Source organism: Aquarana catesbeiana, linkage group LG02, assembly GCF_042186555.1.
Source record: "Aquarana catesbeiana isolate 2022-GZ linkage group LG02, ASM4218655v1, whole genome shotgun sequence".
In the NCBI taxonomy this organism is placed as follows: Eukaryota; Metazoa; Chordata; class Amphibia; order Anura; family Ranidae; genus Aquarana; species Aquarana catesbeiana.
Genome location: NC_133325.1, coordinates 296,630,626 through 296,658,354, shown reverse-complemented (window position 1 = coordinate 296,658,354; position 27,729 = coordinate 296,630,626). Strand labels below are relative to the sequence as shown.

At 45.9% G+C, this 27,729-nt stretch overlaps 1 protein-coding gene across 1 annotated transcript in view; it reads right to left on the bottom strand.

Annotated features, from left to right (window-relative positions):
- The window catches only part of GRK1 (G protein-coupled receptor kinase 1), a 97,592-nt gene that overhangs the window by 52,077 nt on the left and 17,786 nt on the right, over nucleotides 1-27,729 (bottom strand). The window contains exon 2 of the mRNA XM_073614565.1: nucleotides 3,163-3,290. Coding sequence (XP_073470666.1) covers nucleotides 3,163-3,290 — 128 coding nt within the window. The remainder of the gene's footprint in view (nucleotides 1-3,162; nucleotides 3,291-27,729) is intronic.

Below are 27,729 nucleotides of genomic sequence, written 5' to 3'. Positions count from 1 at the left end.
GACCTTATCTTGCCATCGCAGAGGGAGCAGAGGATGAAACATCTTCGGGAGGCCTTGCAGAAAGGTCTGTGCAACGCGTTCCCAGAGACTGGGAGGTTACAAACTCCTGTTTCTGGACAACGTGTTGCTGAGGCTTCGGTCAGTCAAAGAAGGAGCGGTGGAGAAGGTGGCCGTCTGACCGATGCGTTCAGACAATTTTTTGGTCCGCAGCCCCAAGGTATGATCGGTTCCAGCAACCATCGCCAGCGTCTGTTTTATATGGTGCAGGAATACCTAGGGGCAAGATCAGACTTGGACACCTTTCCCACCGAAAATCCTCTGGGTTACTGGGTCTTGAGGATGGATCACTGGCCAGAGCTTGCACAGTATGCAATTGAGCTACTGGCCTGTCCTGCATCCAGCGTTCTTTCGGAACGCACATTCAGTGCTGCTGGAGGCGTGGTAACCGATCACAGGGTGCGTCTGTCCACCGACTCGGTCGATCGGCTGACCTTCATAAAAATGAATGAGTCTTGGATCACCACCAGCTACCAAGCACCTGATGCTGATGTAACCGAATAATTTTTTTTGAAATCTCAGATCCCTTCAAAGACTGCCTATGCTGATGCTGAGTGACTATCCCTGAGTAATTATCCTCTTCCTCCTCAATCATCACGCTGATAGCTTGTAAGAACATTTTTGGTTCTGGGCGCCACCACCAGTGCCTAAGGCACAATTTTTCAGCCCCTGTTTAACAGGGGCGTGTAATTACAATTTTTGATGTAATACTTTGCAGCAGGGCTCGTTCCTGCATTCCAACTAGAGTGTCTGTGAGGGGTTGCAGTGTTGTGGCACCAGCACCAGTGCCTAAGGCCCAATTTTTCTGCCCCTGTCTAACAGGGGCGTGTAATTACAATTTTTGATGCAATACTTTGCAGCAGGGCTCGTTCCTGCGTTCCAACTAGAGTGTCTGTGAGGGGTTGCAGTGTTGTGGCACCAGCACCAGTGCCTAAGGCCCAATTTTTCTGCCCCTGTCTAACAGGGGCGTGTAATTACAATTTTTGAAGCAATACTTTGCAGCAGGGCTCGTTCCTGCGTTCCAACTAGAGTGTCTGTGAGGGGTTGCAGTGTTGTGGCACCAGCACCAGTGCCTAAGGCCCAATTTTTCTGCCCCTGTCTAACAGGGGCGTGTAATTACAATTTTTGAAGCAATACTTTGCAGCAGGGCTCATTCCTGCGTTCCAACTAGAGTGTCTGTGAGGGGTTGCAGTGTTGTGGCACCAGCACCAGTGCCTAAGGCCTAATTTTTCAGCTCCTGTTCAACAGGGGCATGTAATTACAATTCTTGATCTAATATTTCACAGCAGGGCCCTGTGAGGGCTTACAGTGTTGTGGCCACAGCAATACCTAAGGCCCAAATTTCTGCTGAGTATATAGGGCAGGACCCTACTTTCAAACATCTAACTTACAAATGACTCCTACTTGCAAACGGAAGGAGACAACAGGAAGTGAGATGAAATCTACCCCTAGGAAGGGAAATTCTCTCCTGTAAGAGTTAATATGGGAAAACAATTTCTCCTTTCCACTGATGCTTTCCAATCCTTGTTCCACAAAAAAACCCAAATTTTCAAAAAACATTTTTCATTGGGACAAAAAAGTGAGGTGAAATCTTCTGAAGAGGAGGAAAGACAGCAAAACAAATGTCACAGGGGTGATAACCCTTCCCTATGTTTTCCAAAAAGCTTAGAAAAGATTTTTTGGCTGGAGCTAAACACGTTAAAAATGTTCAAAATTACAAACAGATTCTACTTAACAACAAACCTACAGTCCCTGTCTTGTTTGCACTGCTGTTCAGAGTATATAGGGCCTGGTGGCCCCACACCTTTCCTTATTTTAATTTGGGTGCGGGGTTCCCCTTAATATCCATACAAGACCCAAAGGGCCTGGTAATGGACTGGGGGGTACCCATGCCGTTTGTCTCACTGATTTTCATCCATATTGCCATGACCCGACATGACATTAAACCCGCAAGCAGTTTTAAATGAGATTTTTTCCTTTAAAAATGACATTTGGTGCAGGGACTGTTCTAAACATGGGAAACACGCGTCACTTTACAGGCATACTATAGACACCCCCCAGGTACGATATTTAAAGGAATATTTCACTTTTTTTTTTTACTTTAAGCATCATTAAAATCACTGCTCCCGAAAAAACGGCCGTTTTTAAAAGTTTTTTTTGCATTGATACATGTCCCCTGGGGTAGGACCCGGGTCCCCAAACCCTTTTTAGGACAATACCATGCAAATTAGCCTTTAAAATGAGCACTTTTGATTTCGAACGTTCGAGTCCCATAGACGTCAATGGGGTTCTAACGTTCGTGCGAACTTTCGGTCCGTTCGCGGGTTCTGGTGCGAACCGAACCGGGGGGTGTTCGGCTCATCCCTAGTAGAGAGATATATTTGTGTGTCATCAGCATAGAGATGGTACTGAAAGCCATGGGAGTTTATCAAGTGACCAAGGGAGGAGGTGTGTATGGAAAAGAGCAGGTGTCTGAGGAAAGAACCTTGGCGGACCCCTACAGAAAGAGGAGGTGGAGAGGAGATAGATAACGCTGAAGGAGCATTCTGATAGGTAGGAACCAGGGGAGAGCCAGGAGGCCAAGAGAGTGGAATTTTTTGAAGAGGAGGGGATGGTCACCAGTGTCAAAGGCCGCAGAGAGGTCTAGTAGTAGGAGTATGGTATAGTGGCCACTGATTTTAGTAACATGTTCATGCCATTTCTTTTTGAGGGTAGAACAGACATTTGCTGCTAATGTTTTTGCTAAATAATGCTAAATAATGTGTGTGTGTGATGTGGCCTTGTGACCTATGTTCTTAATGAGAAAACAGGAGTTACTTTTCCTCAACCACCAATCTATTTCACATATGTCTTGAACGTTTAAATCTGATTGATGATTATGTTGTAAAAGCTTCAATTCTTGGTTCCCATTCTCATCTGGCTCATAGTTGTCAACACCCCAGTGAGCATGTGTTGCTCTCTTAAGAATACCCAGGAATATTTATAGCATCCTAGATGATTATGGCAATTTTGTAGATATGAGAAATATATCTCCTTAACATTACTAATATACATTATTTATTGTCATAAAATGTTAACAACTTTATAGTAGTGGTGATGACTTACCGTAGGTCTCCTCCATTCATTATAGTCATAACTAAGCAGACATCATTTTTTGTTTGGTATGCATATGCCAAAGAGACAATAAATCTACTGTGAACTTTAGCAAGAATCCGTTTTTCCACCATGGCACCCTGTAATCAAAAAAGGGAATTTTGTTAGTCAACTTTCATCTCACTAAAAGTACTTTCATCAATAACCTGAATGTTAGAAACCCAGGATCTAGGTTCAAATAAAAATTTATTAGAATTGGTCCAAGATTCCCATACTAAGGCCTCATGCACACAGGACTTTTTTTAACTCTTCTAGAAGCCAGCAGCGTTTTTGCAGAAAAAAAGCTCGACATGTCAAGCTCTTGGGCGTTAATTTAATTCATTGGCCAGAATAAATCACTTATTCTGGCCATCAAAATTAATTAATGCTCAAGCACTAACTCTTCTAGAAGCCAGCAGCGTTTTTGCAGAAAAAAAGCTTGACATATCAAGCTCTTGGGCGTTAATTTAATTCATTGGCCAGAATAAATTACTTATTCTGGCCATCAAAATTGATTAATGCTCAAGCACTAAATGTAAAGTAGTATAATATAATCAATAAATTGAACTGCTGCTCAAAAGCAGAAATAGAAACTGTTGATACAAATACAGGTAACGCCCAATTTGCTATCACAAAGAAGGCAAGAGATTGAAATAGTATATTAATAAAAGCAGCCGTTTAAACCATAAACAAATTATAATAAAAAGTAGTATAATATAATCAATAAATTGAACTATAATAGTACACTACAAACAGCGCTATTGTTGAGCAAAAACACACAAGCATGCGGCCAACTTCACACGAAAGTCCTTTAAGAGTAGTGAGGAGTTTAAAAAGTGGTTCAGAGAGTGTTCATAAAACAGAATCTCAGTGTGCACCTTCCACCAGTCAATCCAATTCCATTGCTCATCCAGTGGTACTATTCCAGTCATTAAGAGTCCCTAAAAATTGGGGGGAGGTGTCGGGAAGGTGATGGGTGTGTGCTGTTGCTGCTGAGGTGGGGGAGGAACACAATCATGAGGCCGGACTGAGAGGATGAGTTAATCTCTGGGCGGACGAGCTGCAGTCAGCGGCGTGAGAGGCCGGGACATGTGGCAGAGGTGAAAGCCCTCTGCACCCCCAGAACACCACCAGGACAGCGGATGCTCGAATCGGCAGTCGGCTTGATGTTGGAGGAGGAGGAGAGATGACAGCCTTGAGCACAGGAGAGAACACAGAGCAACACACCTGGAGGACCCCCTCTTGCACCCCCCTTTGAGACTTGGAAGGAACATACAGGGGGAGAGATTTATTTTGAGCTCTGATCATCTGTGAATCCCCCGGGGTGGTGTTGGCAGCAGCTTGTGGCTTAGATGTTTCTTCCCTTGGAGGCTTATATTTTTCTTAGCTCTGGTGAGTTTAACCCCCTGAGGGGAGCGTGTTCTCACATGGTGGATTTGGATTGACCGGTGGAAGGTGCACACTGAGATTATGTTTTATGATCACCTATGAACACTCCCTGAACCACTTTTTAAACTCCTCACTACTCTTAAATGACTTTCGTGTGAAGTTGGCCGCATGCTTGTGTGTTTTTGCTCAACAATAGCGCTGTTTGTAGTGTACTATTATAGTTCAATTTATTGATTATATTATACTACTTTTTATTATAATTTGTTTATGGTTTAAACGGCTGCTTTTATTAATATACTATTTCAATCTCTTGCCTTCTTTGTGATAGCAAATTGGGCGTTACCTGTATTTGTATCAACAGTTTCTATTTCTGCTTTTGAGCAGCAATTTTTCCCTGGCGCTGAGAGGTGTACTTTGGGCCCGAGTGAACACCTTTGTTTATATCAAGCACTAAATGTGCCTAGCAATTAGGCACATTTAGCAGCTTTTAGCAGCATCAAGAGTTTTTTCTGCCCAAACTTTGCTGGCCTTGATTACCTATTATGTGTAGCCCCAGTCCGCAGCGCTGTCATAAGAAGGGTAGCTGCGTAGACCTGGCTGTCAGGTTTCACTATTTCTGCTGCCATTCCTGCTTAAGCTGACAGAGGGACAGGCACAGATTTGAAGAGGAGACTAATGGTCTAAGGTTATCAGTGGTGTACCCAAAGGTTTAGTATTGGGACCCTTACTTTTTAATACCTTTATAAATGATATAGGGTCTGGGATTAAAAGTACCATTTCAGTCTTTGCAGATGACACAAAACTATGCAGTGGAATAATGTCCTTACAGGATTTCTCCAATTTACAAGCCGACCTCAATGCACTGTCTAATTGGCAGATGAGGTTTATGCATCATACGTACTAGGGGGAGTACAACTGGGGGAATCCGTAGTGAAGAAGGATCTGGAAGTTTTGGAAGATCATAAGCTCAATAATAACATGCAATTTCCTAAGCGAGTAAAGTCCTTTCTTGCATTAAGAGAGGTATGGACACGGGGCGTGGCCTGAAGCTGCATGGAGTAGGGAGTGCAGGCTAAGAGCTCCGGCTTAACCTTATCCTAAACATCGATCCTTTGGGACATTATCACCCTCCTTACTCGGCATACAGCACCCCTACCTAGCAGTGTATCCTCTGTGCCCATGTCGCTGCCGAAACGAACCCCGGGAGCGCTGGCCAAGCTGGACAAGTATCGCCACGAGGAGCGGGACACGGCTGGAGAAGATGGCGCCGCACCCTCGGCTGCGGAGGAGGCTCCTCTCACAGGCGACACAGCACGTATCCTCGAAGCCGTCTCCCTTTGCCAGACTACCCTCACCTCTAAAAGGAGGTTAAGGTTGATATCTCACTGATACGCCAGGATATCCACAAGCTGCGGGAGAGGATGTCTGAAGCGGAGCGCAGGATTGGGCAGGCGGAAGACGACATTTCTCCACTACAGGTCACAAACGAACGGCTTCAATACCAGCTAAGTGTCATTCTCAGCAAACAGGACGACATGGAGAACAGACTCCGCCGATGTAACCTTCGTTTCGTAGGACTCCCGGAGAGAGCGGAAGGATCGGATCCCCCTACCTTTTTAGAGAACCTCCTCATCACCAATTATGGCAGGGAGGCGTTCTCCTCCACTTTCGTAGTGGAAAGGGCGCATCGGCTGGCTGCAAGACTCCCGCCGCCTGGAGCCCCCCGCGGACCTTTCAGGGGCGGATCCAGAGCCTAGTCTCGGGAGGGGCACTGCCAGAAAATACGTTTTTTTTTTGCGGACAATTTATTGGGGAAATGGCTGTTGTTGGTGCTTTAATCATATCCCGGCACCATGGTTGTTATGGTGTCAGGATGATTGAAGCGCATTATTTCTATTAATACATTGTAATATAAAATGAAATCATTCAACTCACCATAATGCAGAATCAGTGGGAACCCCGAGCGTGTCACTTGCCACCGTCGCCTGCCACATTTTGTGAATTTTCACTTGCCTGCCACCAGATGCAGATTGACACCTGCCACATGTTGCGGATTGTCACTTGCTACACCTTGTGGATTGTGACTTGCCACGTCACCTGCCACTGGATGCAGATTGTCACATGCCACGTCATATGCCACACATTGCGGATTGTCACTTGCCACGTCATCTGCCACTAGATGCGGATTGTCACTTGCCACGTCATATGCCACACATTGCGGATTGTCACTTGCCACGTCATTTGCCACTAGGTGCGGATTGTCACTTGCCACGTCATATGCCACACATTGCGGATTGTCACTTGCCACGTCATCTGGCACTAGATGCGGATTGTCACTTGCCACGTCATCTGCTACTAGATGCGGATTGTCACTTGCCACGTCATCTGCCACTAGATGCGGATTGTCACTTGCCACGTCATCTGCCACTAGATGCGGATTGTCACTTGCCACCAGATGTGGATTGTCACGTGCCAGGTAAGGTGGTGTTTTGCTTGTCTCTTGTTTCCTTGTCCCAGAGATAGGCAGCAGAGAGATAATGTAATCTCCCTGCTGCCCACGCTACCTGCACAGTGAGGGCGGAAGTTAATGCAGAGATGTGGGGGCGGTGAGAGATGATGACATCTCTCTGCTCCCCTGCCCGTCGGCTTGCTGATTGGCCAGCCACCCCCCCACACACACACCTAGCCTGCCTCAGTCTCACCCGCCCATCCACACACGGAGCCACCTGACCTGGCAGCCCGGCCAATCCGCTCTCTCTCCCGCCTGCCTGCCTTCAAATGGAGGTGCCCGGCACTCCCGCGGAGCCGCCCGCTCTCTTATCCTCCCGCGGTGGAGCCGCCCGCTCTCGGGGCCGCCCACGGAGGTCACCTACCCGGCCTGCAACAGATTTCTCTGGGGGTGGCAATTGCCCCGTTGCCCCCCCCCTGGATCCGCCCCTGGGACCTTTATTGCAAAGCTCCTTAACTATCGTGACCATGACACAATACTACGCCTCACCCGCGAAAAGGGCAATATCCCGTTTGGAGACAAGCACATCGCGGTTTACCCGGACTTCTCCGCGGAGGTCCAAAAGAAACGGGCACAATTTATGGAAGCCAAGCACCAGTTACGCAGTCGCCACCTCCCCTATGCCATGTTGTTTCCAGCACGTCTCCGAGTGATCCGGGACGGGAAAGCCCACTTCTTTGAGGACCCCTTGGCGGTCATTCCATGGCTGGAGTGACAGGATGCAGCTGCACCGTCTTGATTTTCCAGATCATCTCCCGCACAGCTGCAAGATTTAGAAATGGGAAACCGGGACCTTCGCTCTTGATGTCATTTTCACTTTCAGTAAGTCATGCTCCATCGCATATTTGCCCCCTCCCCTTCCCCCTCCGTTTTGTCTTTGTTCCCCTGGCGATCATTATATGCGGTATGACTTCCTTCCCCTTTATCCGCCATATGCTGTATATGCCGTCATTCTAGACACTTGAAGATATGCTTCATGTCCCCGCAAAATATTCGTGCCCTGCCACATAGGAGCATGGTGTCTGCATTTACCCACATATTCCGATGCTGGTCTCTTTAGCATCGAATTGCACTTCTCATGACTTTTGTTCGTCCCCAGGGACAGCCAAAACCGCACCAGTGCCTCTTCACTGTCGACGGTGGTGCACCCGGCTGCCCCCCCAAGAACTGTTTCCCTGGCCAGCTACAGTCCCCACGGCCGTGGAGGACTGCTACAAGTTTGTTAAGCCATGCTGGTCCAGCATTGGCAAGGTTCAAGGATTTTCAGTTTTTGTTTTTTTTTTTTATATATTTTTCTCTTTTTCCTTCTCATCAACATGGTATCTGATACACCTACTGTTGCACTACTTGTAATGCTGTCTGCAATGCAATGTGTTTATGTAAGTCCTTCTTGGTATGGCTCGCCGATGGTCTCACGCTGCTGCTCTGTGGCTCCTGTGACTCTACCTGTGGCGACCCAGTACATAGGTTGCAATGTAATTGTTTCTATGCATATTCTTATGTGTGGGCTTCTGAAATGCTCTGATCTGGCTGCATGCTCTTATATCCCCACTGACAACATGACATCTTTAAAGCTGGTCACCTGGAATGTGCAGGGGCTGCGGGCTAAACCCAAACGCCTGGCCGTCCTCTCCCACCTCAAACAAATGCGGGCGGACACATCTATCCTTGTAGAGACCCACATTACGGGCCAACTACAGTTGGCACTAAAAAAGCCTTGGATGGGTTGGATTTATCAAGCCCCCTATACCAACAACTCGAGAGGGGTTGCCATTATCATTGCTAAAACTGTCCAATTTCAACTTCACAATATGCAGTCAGATCAGCAGGGCAGGTATCTGTTCCTGCACGCCACCATTGGGGGGCTTGAGGTGTTAATTCTAGCCTTCTACATTCCCCCGCCATTTCAATTTGCTGCTCTCAGGGACAGGTTGGCCTTTATGGCTCAACACCCTACAGTGCCCGCCATGTGGATTGGGGATTTCAATATGGTCATAGACCCCTCCCTTGACAGACTCCACACACCCAGTACAACACCTACCCGCTCCATGCTGACTAGGTTCGGGAGATTTCTCCTGGAGTTCGCTATGACGGACACCTGGAGGCTCAAACACCCCACCACTGCTGCGTTTTCATGCTTCACTCCCTCACAGGCCGCCATGTCCCGCATAGACATGATCCTGGTTTCCTCTGCCCTGATCCCGGACCTCCTCAAAGCGGGGTTCGGGGCCAGGATTTTATCAGACCATTCACCTTACTGGATTACCCTCCGCCTGCCATCGGCCCCTCTGACCCGCATGTGGAGACTGAATCCTTTCTGGCTCACGGTTCTTCCAGACTTGGAGGCCATACAGCGAGAATGGACCTATTATTTTCTCTCCAATGCGGGGTCGGCATCGGCCGGGCTTGTGTGGGAGGCATTCAAACTGCATGCCCACTCAATCCTTTCTATAAGGATTAACAGACATAAAGCCTCCTCTAAAATACTCCTGCAACAGGCTGAGGAATGGCTAGGCTCCCTTGAACAGCTCCTTCTCACAGACCCCTCGCCCTCTAACTGTGCCCAACTTCGCTTACAATCTAGGCTTACAGATCACTTACACTTTGAAAAAGCAAAAAGAGGAATATGCTTTAGTAAACAGAAAATATTTGAACATGGTGAGCGGGCCGGGAAGCTTTTGGCTTACATGGCCCACTTAGATCATAATCCCCCTGTGGTGGTTCAGCTCCGCTCGGAGTCTGGATCCACACTTACAGACTCTGCACAGGTAGTTCAGGAATACAGACGATTCTACGCGGACCTGTACACATCAATGGCCAACTATTCCCAGGATGAACTGTGCTCCTTCTTGCAAACTGTAGACTTTCCCTCACTCACTGAAAACCAACTTGAGCTTCTAGAGGCACCCATCACCGAGGACTGGACACAGGAGGCGATGGCGTGTCTCCCTGCATCCAAGGCTCCCGGCTTGGACGGCCCACCCCTAGAGTTTTACTCCCAATTCCAAGAGGATCTCCTCCCTCAGCTACATGCCCTGTATTCCCACATCTTTGACTCTAATACTCTTCCACGTTCCATGAACGAAGCCCTCATTGTCCTCATCCCGAAACCAGGCAAGGACCCTTTATACCCTGAATCATATCGCCCCATCTCCCTTTTACAACTGGACGTTAAAATATTAGCAAAATTTCTTGCCCTAAGGCTCAATAAAGTGATATTGAGCCTCATACATGCTGACCAGACCGGCTTCATGCCAAACAAAAATACAGCATTTAACCTCCGGAGACGGTTCATGAATCTTCAAGCCACACATGACAATGTCGGGTCCAGGGTGGTGGTCAGCCTGGACGCCGCTAAGGCATTTGACTCAGTGGAGTGGAGCTACCTGTGGGAATGTCTCTGCAGATTCGGTTTTGGGCCCAATTTCATCAGGTGGCTTCAACTCCTATACCAGGCTCCCACTGCCCAGATCCAGGTCAATGGCAGGATATCCGATACTTTTCCCCTGTCCCGCGGAACCTGCTAAGGGATGCCCTATATCCCCTTTACTATATGCGTTAGCCATAGAGCCCTTGGCTATCGCCATTCGAGTACACCCTGACATCAAGGGCCTCCGCCTCGGACAGGTGACCGAAGTACTTAGCCTCTACGCAGACGACATGCTTCTATACTTAGAGGATGCAGGCCCCTCCCTTACAGCGGCATTACATTTGATTCAATGGTTCGGTAGTTTTTCTGGGTTGCAAATCAATTGGGCCAAATCCCTGATTCTCCCTATCGATCCTTCTGCCCCTACGCCCGAAGAAGCGGCCCTCCCCCTAGTAAGGACTAGTAGTTTCAAATACCTAGGTATACAATGCTCACGTTCCCTCCCTGAATACACACCTCTCAATATTAATCCGATCTACAATTTTCTCAAAAACAAAACACAAATCTGGTCCAGACTCCCCTTGGGAGTTATGGGCCGCATTAACTTAGTCAAAATGATCCTTCTTCCCAAACTGCTCTATTTATTTTGGCACTCTCCTCTATACATTCCCGCCCGTATGTTTAAAAATATGGAATCCATTCTCAACACATTTGTTTGGGGCTCCTCTCGGCACAAACTCTCGTGGCTAACTCTAAAGCGCCCAGTGCATCTAGGGGGCACGGCCCTTCCCGACCTGGCATCCTACTACATTGCTTCCCAGTTATCCCATTTTTACTACCTCAACCGTCACGATAAGCTCCGTTACTCCACACTGGTGTGCACATCGGTTACTGACGTTGTGGCCCACCCCTTCCAGATAATTTTCTGTGGACACCGGGGTCCTCCCCGTTTAGGGCATGGATGCGCTATGCTAAACCATCATCGCAAAATCTGGCAAATGGCACAAACCATCACGGGGGCCTCCTCTTTACACGCACACACACCGCTCTGGGCCAACCCTCAACTTCCCGAATTGATGACTATCCCTGATTACAAGCTGTGGATAATTTGTAGAGTAATTTACCTGTCCCAGTTTATAGCTGATGGCGCAGTAAGGACTTTTCAAGCTCTTAAAGATGAGTTCAACTTACCCAATCATATGCTATTTCGCTTTCTCCAGGTCCGTCATGCCCTTCAGACCCAATTCAGTGATTCATTCCCCGTCTTGGAGTCAGATCCCCTAGCGGGGGTGCTCCTCGGCGAGGACCCTAAGAAACTAATATCCAATCTATACAATCAACTTCTATTGCCAATTGCCACCTCACAGGCATACCAAGTAAAGTCCAGGTGGGAGGATGATCTGGGGGAGCTGGAGGACGAGGAGTGGAGGGAGATCCTGGGTTCATGTAGAAAAGTGTCCCCCAAACTTTCAGACCGTCTTACACACCTCTACATCTTTCATAGATCTTACCTCACTCCCTCCTCCTGTTTAAGCAAGTACAAGCCAGATACTACCCCAACATGCCCCAGATGTGGCAGTATAGATAGCACCTTTTACCACTTAATCTGGACCTGCCCACCCATCCAACAGTACTGGTTGCAAGTTGTCAAATTTCTCCATGACCACATGGGTTCTCCCTTGACGTTATGCCCACGCCAATGTCTGCTTGGCCTCCTCCCCATCCCCTAGGAGCAGAAATATTTGTCTACTTTTCTACACGAAACACTCTTCACAGCTAGAATGTTAATAGCCCACCTTTGGCTTAGGGCCACATCCCCTACTATACAACACTGAAAGAGGGCTGTTAATCTCACCCTCCCGTATAAAAAAGTTCTTTACTCCCACCGTGGTTGCCCGGGCAAATTTCACAAGATTTGGGATAAATGGGTTGATGATTCTTCCACTTGCTCTGACTGAACCTGAATGTGCCTTTACTAGCTTTTTGTGTCTACTCACTGTGTAGCAGCATTGCTGGTGTCTATGGGAAACGCAGGTAGCCATGGCTCATCTACGTCAACTACTATTCATGTATTTCAGTGCCATTGCAACATGTCATATGGAAAAAAGAGATAAGAAGATCCTTTTTTTTTTATTTTACTTTTCGGTTATTGTATCGTTTAATTTTGTTTACTGTTGGGTGCCAATGGCACCATCTTTCTCTAAAAAGTAATCTCCTGTATGATTGTTTACACTCAATAAACTTTATTTCTGATAAAAAAAAAAGAGAGGTATGCACTCGAGAGAGAGAGAGAGAGATATCATGTTGTCCCTGTACAAATCATTAGTAAGACCTCATCTGGAATATGCAGTTCAGTTTTGGGCACCAGTTCTCAAAAAGGATATCGGGGAACTGGAGAAAGTGCAGAGAAGGGCAACCAAATTAATAAGAGGCATGGAGGAGCTTAGCTATGAGGAAAGATTAGAGGAACTGAATTTATTCTCTCTTGAGAAGAGGTGATTAAAGGGGTTGTAAACCTACGTGTTTTTTCACCTTAATGCATCCTATGCTTTAAGGTGAAAAAACACCTGTCAGTGACCGGCCCCCCAGCCCCCCTGTTTTACTTACCTGAGCCCTCGAACTTCACCCACGGGGACACGCTGGGGTTCTCGGCTCTTGATTGGATAGATTGATAGCAGCGCAGCCATTAGCTCGCACTGCTGTCAATCAAATCCAATGACGCGAATGCCAGGGGCGGGGCCGAGTCCTGCATTCGGTGGCTATGGATGCCAAATGTGAACTCGGAAGCGTGCCCGCAAGATAGTCCCCCAGGAGAGCGCTTCTGCTAGGGGAGGAGCAGTGAGAGACCCGCCGGGGGACCCCAGAAGAGCAGGTTTGGGCCACTCTGTGCAAAACGAGCTGCTTTAAGGGGGGATATGATCAATATGTACAAATATATAAGGGGTCCATATAGTGAACTTGGTGTTGAGTTATTCACTTTACGGTCAACACAGAGGACAAGGGGGCACTCTGTATGCCTAGAGGATAAGAGATTTCATCTCCAAATACGGAAAGGTTTCTTCACAGTAAGAACTTTGATAATGTGGAATAGACTCCCTCCAGAGGTGTTTCTGACCAGCTCAGTAGATTGCTTTAAGAAAGGCCTGGATTATTTCCTAAATGCACACAATATAACTGGGTACTAACATTAATAGGTAAAGTTGATCAAGGGAAAATCTGATTGCCTCTCGGGGGTCAGGAAGGAATTTTTTCCCCTGCTGTAGCAAATTGGATCATGCTTTGCTGGGGTTTTTTGCCTTCCTCTGGGGGTATAGGATTGGGTGTTTGATATTATTTTTTATTTATTTTTATGGTTGAACTAGATGTAACTGCTATAACAGAGCTTTGTGTAGCCTGTTCAAGCAGCCCAATCACCACACAGAGGAAGAGGATGTGAACTACTTGTCTTTGATATTGATTGAACCCTGGGAAAAAATGTCCCTCACCCCCAATGCAGTTTCGCTCTCCACATGTTCTGAGACATACAATAAATAGCAGCTAGACTCAAAATCCGTTTACTGAATTTGATCAGGCAGCGATTGTGATTGCCAGAGGTTACGGTGTATTATTACCGCTCACTGACTGGTTGCTAGAGGTTACAGCATACATTACTGCTCACTGATTAGATGCTAGAGGTGTTACAGCACATGATTTCTGCTTGTTGATTGGTTGCTAGAGATTACTTTACATCAATTCTGCTCACTGATTGGTTGCTAGAGGTTACTGCACATTATTACTGCTTACTGATTGGTTGCTAGAGGTTACAGCACATCATCTCCTCACTGCCTGCACACCATGGACCCATTAAGAACCCTTTCACACTGAGGCAGTTTTCAGACGTTTTAGAGGTAGAAATAGCGCCTGTAAAGTGCCTGAAAACTGCCTCCCATGACTGTATATATGTACATATATACAGTATCTCACAGTATATATATATATATATATATATATATATATATATATATATATATATATATATATATATATATTGCAATACATATCCCCCTCTCCTTCAGCCCAGATGTGTCAGACTGTGTTGTGCAAACTGCAGGCCACAGTGCTTACTTCCTGGGCAAAGGAAACAGCAGCTCCTTCAAGCATAAGTGCTACATATGGATGCTTAGTGTTTCAAACTTTTGCTAACACATTTTCAATTTTCTCTACAGAATATCAAGTCACGAGTGAAGCATAAGTCTTCTTGGTGACTATGTATTAATATACAAGGAATTATTTTCCGCCAGGGAATTTTTGGTTAATATCAAATTCATTGCTTTAAATATGCCCCAGAGTCTCTCAAAAATTAAATACCTTTGTCTACTTTTAGCTAAGAAATGTCTGTTTAACTGAAAAGGGAAATCAACTCGCACCCTGAGAGACTGCGGATTGTCATTAGACACTAGACAAATATATGGTCATGATAAAGTAGATGCAGTAGCTGATAGATGTTTAAAAAACTATTCTTCATGCTTATCCAAATAATACCTGCCAAACTATTAAAGAAGTTGATGTCTGCATTTCAAAATACCACACAGAAAAGCTTAAGGGAATGCAAATTGGTTATTGTCTGATGTGGACCAAACTTAGATTCCAGAAAAAAAAATCCTACTCACACAGTTTGGTCTGTTTTTAATTCTATCCCGTGGTGTGCCATTGTAAAAATCCATCACACAAATTATAGTAATCACTGTGTTACCCTATGTTCACACCTATGCTTTTTGATGCATTTTGCAGAAACGCACTACAGTCAATTTAACATGGTTTCCCATGGATGTAGTTCACATCTGTGCGTTTTGCTGCGCTGCATTTTTTGAAAAGAGTCAGAGACTTTTTTTGCTGCAGCAAATTGCATTTTGCATGTAATAGACTTCAATGGAGTCACACCAAAAATGCAAATGTTGCGTTTTTAGATGCGTTTTGTGATTTATTTGTTTCTCCTTTAACAAACTGTACATAGCTGGTTGCTAAGGAGTGGGCCGGGAAGCAACAACCAGTTAGTCATCAGCTGTCAGCGGGGTTCCCCAGTGACAGCTGAATGCTAAAAAAAAAGAATTGCCGGTATTGTCTTAACATGGGTGGTGCTTTGTGGCCATTGTTGAAGTGGACATGTTGATGGGAAAAACGGCCTCTTCCCCACAACCCTGGGAGGTGGTTGTGGGGTTTTGCGGTCAGGGAGCTTATCAGAATCTGGAAGCCCCCTTTAAAAAAGGGACCCCTGGATCCTGCCCCTCCATGTGAATGAGTATGGGGTACAATGTACCCCTACTCATTCACCAAAAAAAGTGTCAAAAAGAAGAAAAAACACACACAAAGTTTTTGACAAATCCCTTATTCAAAATAAAAAAACAATGTCGCCCAATGTAGATCCATCGTCAATCGTGCTGCTCGACGCACTGCCAGACCCGAAGGGAAAAAAAACGCAAAATGCATGAAAAATGCATTAAAAAATGCAGGTTTAAAACTGCAAAACGCACTGCAAAACATGCCTGAAAACCCATCAACCGCAACCACATAGATGTGAACCTAGACATAGGCAAGACAGAGGAAAAGACTTGGGTACAGCCACTGGACTGGATTTTAAGGGCTGCTTTTTAATGCTAAAAGATGGAAGTTGTTAGGCTTTTTTTTAAAGTTGTTGTTGCTGTATATTGTGAATTGTCAGGCATTTCTTCCATACACAACTGTAAAGATTTAACCTCTGCAGAGTCAGCCATATGCAACTACCAGATGCTGCACTCATCCTGTCTTTAAACATCCTTGTGTTTACTGTGGTTGCCGATGCTCAAGCACCGTAAGTGTGGTCATAGTGTAATCATACAGTGTAGATCAGGGAAAACCGCTACAAGGTCAATAAAAGTGGCTCTGTACCATGTGATTTCTGTGATCAATCACAGCTATCACAACAGTAAACAATGCTTGTGATCACATCTGTGAATGGCACAATGCTGATTACAGGCAGAATAAGCAGAGTCGTTGAGAGTGGCTCTGTTCATTGTATTGCTGTGATCAAAGTTATCACAAAAGTAAATGCTGGCTGTGATAAGCAGCGAGTTCTCCCCTTCCTCTAAAGTCAGCCATACATGGATACAAATTTTATCCATGTATGGACACCCTGGTCTACCAATAACTATTGTACAACCAGCCTGTTGGGTTTTTCCCGATCGATCAGTGCCACCAGCTTTAGTCGGCAGCACTGATCATTGTATTCTAATGGTGGGGACGGCGCCCTGTCACCAGAACACAATAGCACAGCAGTAGGATTCCCCCATCTGCAGCAAATGTGTGGATGGAGGAATCAGATTTTTTATTATTTTTGTTCAACCCTCTGAACGAAAACAATTATGAATGTATGGGCTGCCTAACATACACAGAGCCATTGTGGGGAAGTGGTAAGTGGGGGAGGGGAGGAAGAAAGGGGTATAGAGGGAAAGGGGAACAGAGGGAGGTAGAGGGGGAAAGGTGAAGGGAAAGTGGAAGAAGGGGTTGGTGGAGAACTCTGAATCCTGTGAAAAGGACAAGGGAGAAAGGAAAAAATAGGATTTTTATAACAGCTTACCTGTAAAATCCTTTTCTTCGAGTACATCACGGGACACAGAGCCACAGTATTTACCGAATGGGTTATATAGGCACCTCTAGGTGATGGACACTGGCACACCCTAGACAGGAAGTTTAGCTCCCTATATAACCCCTCCCCTTACTGGGAGTACCTCAGTTTTGTAGCAAAGCAATAAACGTGTATTAGAAGAGGGGAGGGACCTCTGTGTCCCGTGATGTACTCGAAGAAAAGGATTTTACAGGTAAGCTGTTATAAAAATCCTATTTTCTTTTTCGTACATCATAGGACACAGAGCCACAGTATTTACTGAATGGGATGTCCCAGAGCAATGCTATCTGAGGGGAGGGAGACACAAACAAAAAGTAGGATGCAATCAGACCTGAGGACCTTATACTGCTGCCTGTAGCACACTGCGCCCAAAGGCGATATCCTCATGCCTTCTCATATCCACCTGATAGAATCTGCTGAATGTATGTACTGAAGACCAAGTTGCGGCCTTGCAGATTTGAGCCATGGAGGCCTGGTGATGCACTGCCCATGAAGCACTAACAGCCATGGTGGAGTGCGCTTTGATTTGAAAAGGTGGAACTTTCCTCTTCAAACCATAAGCTTGAATAATTACTTGCCGAATCCACTTAGCAATAGTAGATTTCGACGCTGCCTGTCCTTTTTGAGGACCTTCAGGCAACACAAACTAAACATCTGTTTTTCGAACCTGAGCAGTCGCCTCCAAATAGATTTTGACAGCTCTCACTACATCAAGAGAATGTAGTGACTTTTCTTCCTTAGAACAGAGTTCTGGAAAAAATGAAGGCAAAACAATATCCTGGTTTGCTGCCAGGTGCTTCACTCAAAGTCCCACCCTCCTTGTCTATATACCTTTTCCTCCTAATATCCTGGTTTAGATGAAAACCTGAAACCACCTTTGGTAGAAAGTTAGGATGAGGACGCAATACTATTCCATCCTTGTGAATGATTAAATATGGCTCTTTACAAGAAAGAGCCGCCAATTCTGATACCCTTCTTGCAGAGGAAATGGCTACCAGAAAAACTAGCTTCCTTGTCAAAAAGACCAAGGGAATATGTCGTATTGGCTCAAAAGGCTGTTTCTGTAATGCCGACAAAACTAAATTCAAGTCCCAAGGGTTCAGCGGTGCTCTAACTGGTGGATTAAGCCGCATTACCCCCTGTATAAAGCTACGGACCAAAGAATGCGAAGCAAGCGGACGTTAAAACAATACCAATAAGGCCGAGACCTGGCTCTTGATAGTACTCAAGGCCAGCTTCATCTCTAACCCCATTTGCAGAAAAGCAAGGATTCTACCTATGACATACTTTCTGGGATGCCAACCCCTGGATTCACACCAGGAAACATATGCCTTCCAGACTCTATAATAAATGACTCTGGAAGCTGCCTTCCTTGCATTAATCAAGGTAGATATCACTGAGCCTGAAAGCCCGTGATTCTTCAGAATGTGGGTTTCAATAGACAAACCATTAAATTTAGCATTTGTAAGGTAGGATGAAACACTGGTCCCTGCGATAGCAGGTCTGGACGTAGTGGTAGGGTCCATGGGGGCCCTACCGCCATCTTTACTATTTCTGCATACCAAGATCTTCTGGGCCACGCTGGGGACACCAGAAGCACCAACTTCTTTTTCTGCTTGATCCTGCAAAGAAGTCGTGGTAGCAGCAGAGTAGGAGGGAATGCATAAATGAGTGAGAACTGATCCCACGGGGTCACCAACACATCTGTCCCGCATGCAAGTGGATCCCTTGTTCTTGACACAAAGTTGTCAATCTTGTTGTTGAACCTGAACGCAAACAGATCTACGTCCGAGATCCCCCATCTTTGGCATATAGCCAAGGAAGATGTCGGGGTGAAGAGATCATTTCCCCGGGAACAACTGCTGGCGACTTAAGTAGTCGGCCTGCCAGTTCTCTACCCCTGGAATGAAGATTGCCAACATGCACGGCACATGCTTTTCTGCCCAGGTTAGGATCTGGTTTACTTCTCCCTGGGCTGCACGACTCCTGGTGCCCCCTTGGTGATTGTGGCATTGTGGGATTGGATCCTGGCAGGACAACCCTGCAACCTGAATGGCCATGCCTTTAGGGCTAGGTATGCTGCCCGAATCTCTATAAAGTTGATGGGTAAGGTCTTCTCAGTTTTGGACCATTTCTCTTGGACAGTCGTCTCTTCCAGAACTGCTCCCCGATCTGAAAGGCTGGCATCTGTTGTTACCACCTTCCAGGTAACTGGTAAAAAGGATTTCCCTTTCCGCAGATTCTCGGGTACCAACCACCAACTGAGGCTCTGACGCACTATTGGTGACAAATGCATCGAAAAATCTAGCGCCTGGACTTTCTTGTTCCAGGCAGACCGGATACCGTTTTGCAGCAGTCTCAAATGAAACTGAGCATATGGAACCGCTTTGAATGAAGCCACCATCTTTCCCAACAACCTCATACAAAGGCGAATAGAAGGACCCTTCTTTGCCCTGACTACCTGAACCAGCTCCTTTATGGCACTGATTTTTGCCTGGGGTAAAATCACCCTCTTCTGGGCTGTATCTATGACCAGACCCAAGTACTCTAGTCTTCTTACTGGTTTTAAAGTAGACCTCTCTAGGTTGAGGACGCAGCCTAAGTATTCTAGGTAGTTGACTGCGGTGACCAAGCTTTGATCTAAGCGGGCTACCGACCAGCCTATTAAGAGCAGGTCGTCTAGGTACACTATAATCGTTATACCGTGGGCCCTTAATCTGGCCAGAGGAGGGGCCAGGACCTTTGTAAACACCCAAGGTGCAGTAGCTAGACCGAAAGGTAGAGCTACAAACTGAAAATTAAGTTTTTCCACTTCGAAATGCAGATATTTCTGATGAGCGGGGAAAAACAGGCACATGTAGGTATGCATCCTTGATGTCTATTGATGCCAGAAGTTCTCCTCCTTGTAGGATGGAGACTACTGATCGGATTGATTCCATGCGAAAAGACCAAATTTTTAGGAACCTGTTTAGATGTTTGAGATCTAGAATGGGTCTGACATCTCCATTTGGTTTTGGCACCATGAAAAGGTTTAAATAAAACCCCAACCCCTGCTCTTCCATGGAAACCACCAAGATTACATTTTGCGACAAAAGTCGCTCCAACGCTTGAAAGAGAGACTTCTTTTTCTCTGGGTCTTTGGGAACATTTGATCTGAGGAAACGAGGAGACGGGAATTCTCGGAACTCTAGTTTGTAACCTAGAGTTATTGTGGAGACCACCCATCTGTCCTGAAAATCCTCCTGCCAGACCCTTGAGAACTGTAGCAGTCTTCCCCCACTCAAATGAGCGTGGGCGCCCCTTCATAAAGAGGGTTTAGCATTCTGTCTTGTAGATTTCCTCCCCCAGGAGTTCTTTTGTCCCTGGGGTTGACTCTGAGTTATATCTCGTGAACCTGACGGTGGAGGCCGTCGCGACTGCCTGGAGGCTGATGCCCCCGTCACTGGAGAAAGAGCCCATTTAAATGAGGGACATTTACTCCTTTTCTTAACTGGCAAAAGGGTACTTTTCCCACTTGAGACTTTTTGGATATAATTGTCTAAATCATCCCCAAACAGCCTTACACCAGGGAAAACCAGCCAGGAGCTTTTTGCATTGCGCTTTGGCTGACCAATTTTTCAACCATAAGATTCTACGCATATACACCAACCCAAGCCTAAGTCGAGAGGTCTGGAGGATAGAATCTCTGATTGCGTCAACTGCAAAACATAAAGCCGCTGGCATCTCGGCTAACTCCTGGGCCTGCTGTTCATGAACCCAAACAAGAAGTGGGCTTTTCAACCGACTCAGTTACGGGTAACTTAAATGTGGAGCGGACCATTTCAGTAAGAGAATGCACCAGCAATTTCTCAGCCTGTGAAGCTGAAGAGGGCCCTTCCCCACTTGATTCCTCAGAAGAGGAGTCATCAGCCTCATCCTGGTCCCCTGAGGGGGATTCATCTCCCCTTTCCCAGAGTTCCTCTGTTTGAGGGTCCTGGGTGGTAGAAGGGGACCTAATGCGTTTTCTTCCACTTTGTGAAGATGCGATTAAGGCCACTAATATATACAGGGGATGAAATGCCCGAAGCAGTTGCAGCCCCTGATCCCCATGGCTCACCCTGGCCAGCCTCCCTAGGTCTTTCAGGAGGAGATGGCGTTGCAGAGGGGGGTCCTCAGAGCTTGAGGGAGATCCCTTTGAGCCCCTATTTTTCGGGGTATTTGTACCTCCCCTTCTGCCCATAGTGCTAAGTACAAATGCAGAGGTACTACCAGAAATGCACCCACTGCTGAGCAAAATAGTTCAGCAACTGCCGCTGCTATTAAAACTCAGTTTAATGCTAAGTAAACATGCCTGGGAATGCCTGTGTCACCCACACTCACATGCCATCCATCTGCTCTGCATCCCTCCTTTAGCTGTGTGCACCTGCAAAAAGTGCACCTTTATATCCATACATTGCCCTCGTTTGTGGGCGTTGAACCATGCGGACGCCGCGTTGATGCTCCGCCCCCCCTCCTCCAACCACCCCTTCCGCCCCCTCATCTTTTTTAAAAAAGAGACTGCTTTCCTGCTCAAGCAGGGGCTCCGATCCGACCGGATCGCACGTGGAGGGGGAGCTGGGGTGGAGGAGAGAGGAGGGCAGGTGGATGGGGAGCCCACGTAATGGCGGTGGCAGTGGGGCGGTGCCGGCCGTGCAGCATACCGCCGACTGCCCCATGGTCTCTAGTCTGGAAGAAAAGCTGTGGGGGGATATTCCTAAAAAGAAAAAAAAACCCTTCCGACACCCTACCTGGAGGTTGGGCTCGGAGGAAGTGCGCAGCTTGTGACACTGAGCAAGACTGACAAGCATGGAACAGGTACGTGCTCTTGACAGCCCCCGGTGGCGACTCTAGGCAACATTTACTTATTAAAGGAGAAAACCCACAAGAATTAGAAAAAATCCTTAGGAATCTCCCTTACCTTATCCGGCTGCAGGGTTCTGTGGTAAACCAAACAGACCCAATCTTCACCCCTCACGATGGGCTTCATTAAAAAACTTTCAGGAACCAGGGGTCCCTTGTTATCAGGGGATCCACAATCCTGGGCCTGTAAAGCACCCCGCCAGGAATATGGCTGAAAAAAACAAACACTGGATCCCAGGGTCCAGCTCTCTAGAAAGAGAAGCGTTACAGGTAGAACCTCGTTTCTTCAGACATGAGGCCCGGGTACTATTCAATTTGGCCTGGAAAAGACACTTTGAATGGATCCGGTTGCATGGCCAGCCCCAGCAAAGATTTCTCCAGCGGAGCTTAGCACAGCATGTCTTTACTCGTGACCAACATCTTAGACACTGGCGAAAAAACTGAGGTACTCCCAATAAGGGGAGGGGATTTATAGGGAGCTAAACTTCCTGTCTAGGGTGTGCCAGTGTCCATCACCTAGAGGTGCCTATATAACCTATTCAGTAAATACTGTGGCTCTGTGTCCCGTGATGTACGAAAAAGAAAAGGGGGTGGGTATCTTTAAATGGGATGGAAGGGGGAGAAGAGGGAGGGAGTAGAAGGGGGAGTCTGCGTTGAGCAGGGCATGTGATATGCTTGATTTTCCATTCAATTTTTGCGATTTGAGTATTGTTTTGTCTGTATAAATTTGTTTACCTTCTACGGTGCCAATCTGTGTCACCAAGCCCCATGGAATGGGCAAAATGCATCAGGGAGGCAGTCTATGGGAGGTACTGTTGCATCTGCTGTGTCCATGTTTAGCTTTCCATAAAACTTTTAATACCATCTATGTGCTACCATCTTTCCTACAACCCTGACTTGTTTGCTTTAAAAATGTGGCCTATTTGTGGGTGTTTCTACTGTCCTGGCACTTCAGGGCCTTTGAAATGTGATTCAGGAATTCAGATGTGGAATTTATGCCTCTTGAAAGCCTGAAGGTGCTCCTTAGATTTTGGGCCCCTCTATGTGACAGTGAAAAAGTGTCACACATGTTGTATCCCCATACTTAGGAAGAGTAGAAGGATGTGTTTTGGTGAGCAATTCTACATATAATGGCTGTGTGTGAGAAATATCTTATTAACCACTTGCTTACAGGGCACTTAAACTCCCTTCCTATCTGGTGGCACTGATTGGCACTACAGGTGGGCATTGATAGGTGGCACTTGTGGGCATTGATAGGTGGCACTTGTGGGCACTGTTAGGTGGCACTGTGGGCACTGTTAGGTAGCACTGTGGGCACTGTTAGGTGGCATTATTTGGTGGCACTGATGAGGCAGATGTGCCTCTTCCACTTGGGGACCGATGTCCCTTACATCCGAGCCGGTGATCGGCTTTTTTTTCTACTCATGCTGTCAGCGTGAGTAGAAAAAAAAACGATTACAGATCTTTTGTTTACATCATGTGATCAGCTGTCATTGGCTGACAGCTGATCACATGGTAAGGGGCCGAGACCGGCCCCTTACTTGGATTGGTGATCAGCCGAGTCTCAGTGACTCGGTGATCACAGCACGCTCGGCAGGGAGCGTGCACAGGGGAGGCCGTCATATGACGTCCTCCCGGGAATTTAGGTCCGCGCTATGGCCGAATGACGGTGTAACGGTTAAAATGACAAGTTTGTCCAAAAAAAATTGCTTCTAAGTTTAGTAAATTGCAAGTTACAGTTACTCCATGTCTGATTATTTGATCGAAGCTGTTAACCTTGACATTTAAAAAACGGATCGGCCAGATCAGAAATTGGTGATAGGAGTGGCACAACAGCGTGCCCATTGGTACTCCTTCAGAGGGAAGCAGGCAACCTACCACCCCTTCAGTAATGACCCACTTATTCCAGGCTGCATTTCCTTTGCAACAATTATCCAAACACACAGGGCCAGGTCAAGATTTGGATGATTAGGTCAAGAGATTGTAGAGTCTGATCCAACCATATGAGATCCTGCCTGCTTAGCAGATATAACTGGCCAATCACACCTTAGAGGGGGAAGTAAGAAGTTTAATTCTGCACCTCCCAGTGGAATACCAGGATTCCCTTGAAAAGATAGTTAACCACCTAGAAATGGTATATGGCCAAGTGAAAACATCAGGGGACTTCAGGACCCAGTTTGTAAACAGAATCAGAGAGTGGGAGAATGCATTTCACAATAAGTACTGGAACTGCTGGACATGACAGCAGAGATACGCTGCAGCCCAGATAGCAAGTTTGAAAATGACTTGCTAAGCTATTGCTAGACTCGCCAGGCTTCACAAGTTTGTTGCACAATTGCAGCAAGTCCACATTTCATGATTCCAGATCAACTTTCTTTGCCAACATTCTGCAAGTCTTTTGCAAGTTTTGGTTCAGTTATGATGAGCAATAGTCATCCAACCACAGGGGTCACTGTGGCTGAATGTTCATGCTGTAGATTTGCAGAGCTCTTGCTGTAGACTCACACTGCAACTTTGCTCTTGCTAGAGACTTGCCACGCAAATTTGCTACAGATTGGAAAAGTGTCAACTAGAACTTGTGCTTCAGGTACTCTGCAAGTGTACAAGTTGCCAGTGAAAATGTGCAGTAAGTTAACAGACTTACAATTCAACGCTGCCACAAATGTGTGGCAAATTATCCTTGCTATCTGGGAGAGAAAGGGGTAGAGTAGGATGGTCTGGCTGGGGGGATGCAGATGGATGGCTGAAGGAAGAATTTGTAGATGGACTGTTGTATGACAGGTCAGAGACGTACAGGCCCTGAAACACCCATGGCCATCGTAGGTGGGAAATCAATAGAAACAAACAGACTACTTCATAGGAGGTGACCATCCAGAAATTGACAGAAAGGATGACGCAGCTCAAGACAGCATTATCTGTGTTGAAGTACAGACAGGAATACTCATTTGAGGGACCCAAAGAGGGACTTGAAGGACCCAAAGCAGCATGGCTTTACTGGGGAAGATCATGTCAGACTAATCTGATTGAATTTTATACATAGTATAAATAAATATTTTGTATAGAAATTTTATATATATATATATATATATATATATATATATATATATAGTCACATTTTTGACTATATCACAAATGTTTTGGGCCAGGGTTGTGCTGGAAATATAGCATATCTTGATTTCAGCAAAGCATTCGATACAGTCCCACATAATGAGCTCATAAAAAAGTTGTTATACAAGCTCTTTTACATGATGACTACGTTGACCAATCAATGCCTGTTACTGCAAGCATTATTATGAATACTTACTCTGGGGCAGTGTATTGCAGTGTACAGACTGCTACACTGGCAGCATGGAGCATCACTGCCACTAAGTGCAGTGGGATCCAGAGGGATGAGCAGGATATTTGGAGTTAGTTCACCTTTTTATTATTCATTAAAATATGAACTTACCCTTTAAATACTATACATTGAGGGCATGAATAAGGTTCAGGAGGGCAGTATTTGCAATATAAATCTCAGATCAAGAACATGGGAATATGACCTTGTAGATCCAAGGCAGCATTCATTGGGGCTTGAAAGGAAAATTTTGATGCTTTGACAACACATTACCTTGTCTTCCTCAGGACAACAGTGAAGTGAAACAGGACAACACATATACCCTAAAACCCCTTCCATCATTACCACCCACAAGTGATGACATCATCAAGTGCAAGACTCAAACTCTTAGTGAAAAATGGTGCGTAATTGTCCAAGTAGATAGCAAAAAAGAACAACAACAAAGTAGTACATATAAAATTGGCATAAACTAAGGAGCCAAACTCAGCGACTAATGGCAGGTGGCAGAAACAAGTAAAAAGGCATGACAAAACTAATGCTGCCTAGGAAAGATGGCTGCTTAAAGTGATTGTAATTTTTTTTTTTAATAACAAACATCATACTTACCTGCTCTTTGCAGAGGTTTCTTACAGAGTGGCCCGATCCTCCTTTTCTGGGGTCCCCCCGCGGCGCTCCTGGCTCCTCCTCCTCTTGAGCGCTCCCGAGTCCTGCTGCTGCGTCCATTGACACAGACAGCAGGACTCTGCCCCGCCCCCTGCTCCCGTGTCACTGGGTTTGATTGTCAGCAGCGGGAGCCAATGGCTTCTGCTGCTATCAATCTATCCAATGAGGACATGAGACAGTGGCTGGAGCTGCTGTGCTCATCCACGTCACTGGAACAGGTGTAGGTAAGTAAAAGGGGGGGTGCTGCAGTACAAAAGGTTTTTCACCTCAATGCATAAAATGCATTAAGGTAAAAAACCTTTTGGGTTTACAACCCCTTTAAGCTGAATCAAGACTGGGCTAAGAGAAAATCGTGAACAGTTAAATGTACAGGAAAAGGTATAAGGGAGAAACTACATTGCAGCCTCAAGCACCAGAGATATAGATCAAGTGACAAGCCCAAAAAAAAATGAAATGAATTCAGTGTAACTGACTAAATGTGATAAAAGTAAAAATAAACATAGATAGAATAATATACCAGACAGTTTAATCTCAGAACAGGGAGAGCACAGAAGGTGCCAGCACCCATAGCAGAGTAGTCCCACAGGCAACAGAAAGATACATGAAAATGATAAGGAGAGAAATGTCCACAGACCTGGCTGTACCAGGTATCTCCATAGGGGAGATGACTGGGGAGAGAGGAGGCTGTACCCAGGGCAAAAGGAAAGGCTCCAGATTGGAAAGTGAGCATCATTGGGCGGAGACAAAGTATGAAGCAAAGTGTGGCAGTGTGAGAGCGAGAGTGAGAAAGAAAAAGCAAAGAATGTCTGCAAAAAAGTATTTATATAAATCCCCACTCCAAGCTCTACCTCAAGCACACTTTCCTACAAAAAATCCCCTGGAGAAAGTTGTCCTATGAAGAAACGCGTTGGGGTGGAGTCTGGCAGTGTCTGTCAATGTGAGGAGATCTCATTGTGGGGGAGAGAGATAGGAGCAGTGTTATACTATATAGAGCTGGGTGATTTAGTTCAAGAAAATGGTGTGCATCCAGTGGTGTGGAGGATCCTGCAGAAAAGTCAAGTTGTTTAGCTGATCTTTGATTATTGAGGTGATCCCTGAATGGAGTGATTTTTTTTACACACATGCAAGGGAGTAGCTAGATCACTTATTCTGAGGTGCATGTAAGTCTTTGTTTATTTAAAATACATTTGCCAAATTGAGAGTGTAGAAAATACTCTCCAACAAGCTTATGTCTGCATGTACTACATTCTGGACATCGTTAGCAATCTACCAGAAGGTGACCAGGACAGGGAAACCAGAACACATGGTAGTTCAGTTCCAACAGCTCTGTAAGATTTCATAAGATTTCTCCCGTGCAATAGATGATAATTGATGGTGGTCACTCAGCTACCAGTGAGTTAACGTCACTAAAAATGATAGGCCAATGGGTATTGACTGCCCTCGTTATGGGTTGCAAAGCTTCAGTGTTCTTGTGGAACCCTTGCCCTCAGAAGTGGCTCCATTTATCACCAGGATCCTTACAGTAGTCTATCATGGTACAGTACTATTTAGGAATCTGTAACACTGGGGCACTTTCAATGCACCTGCTCCCTGGAACAGCAGTACTCTAACTGGCCAATATCACAAATTACCTCCAAGGTGGGGCAAACAGAGCTCTGAGAGTTTCATGATTGTTGATATGTGACAAGATGGAATATGACTTAGTGGTCAGCAAGAACAAACCAAGAGTGATCAGAAGAGCAAATACTACCACTCCT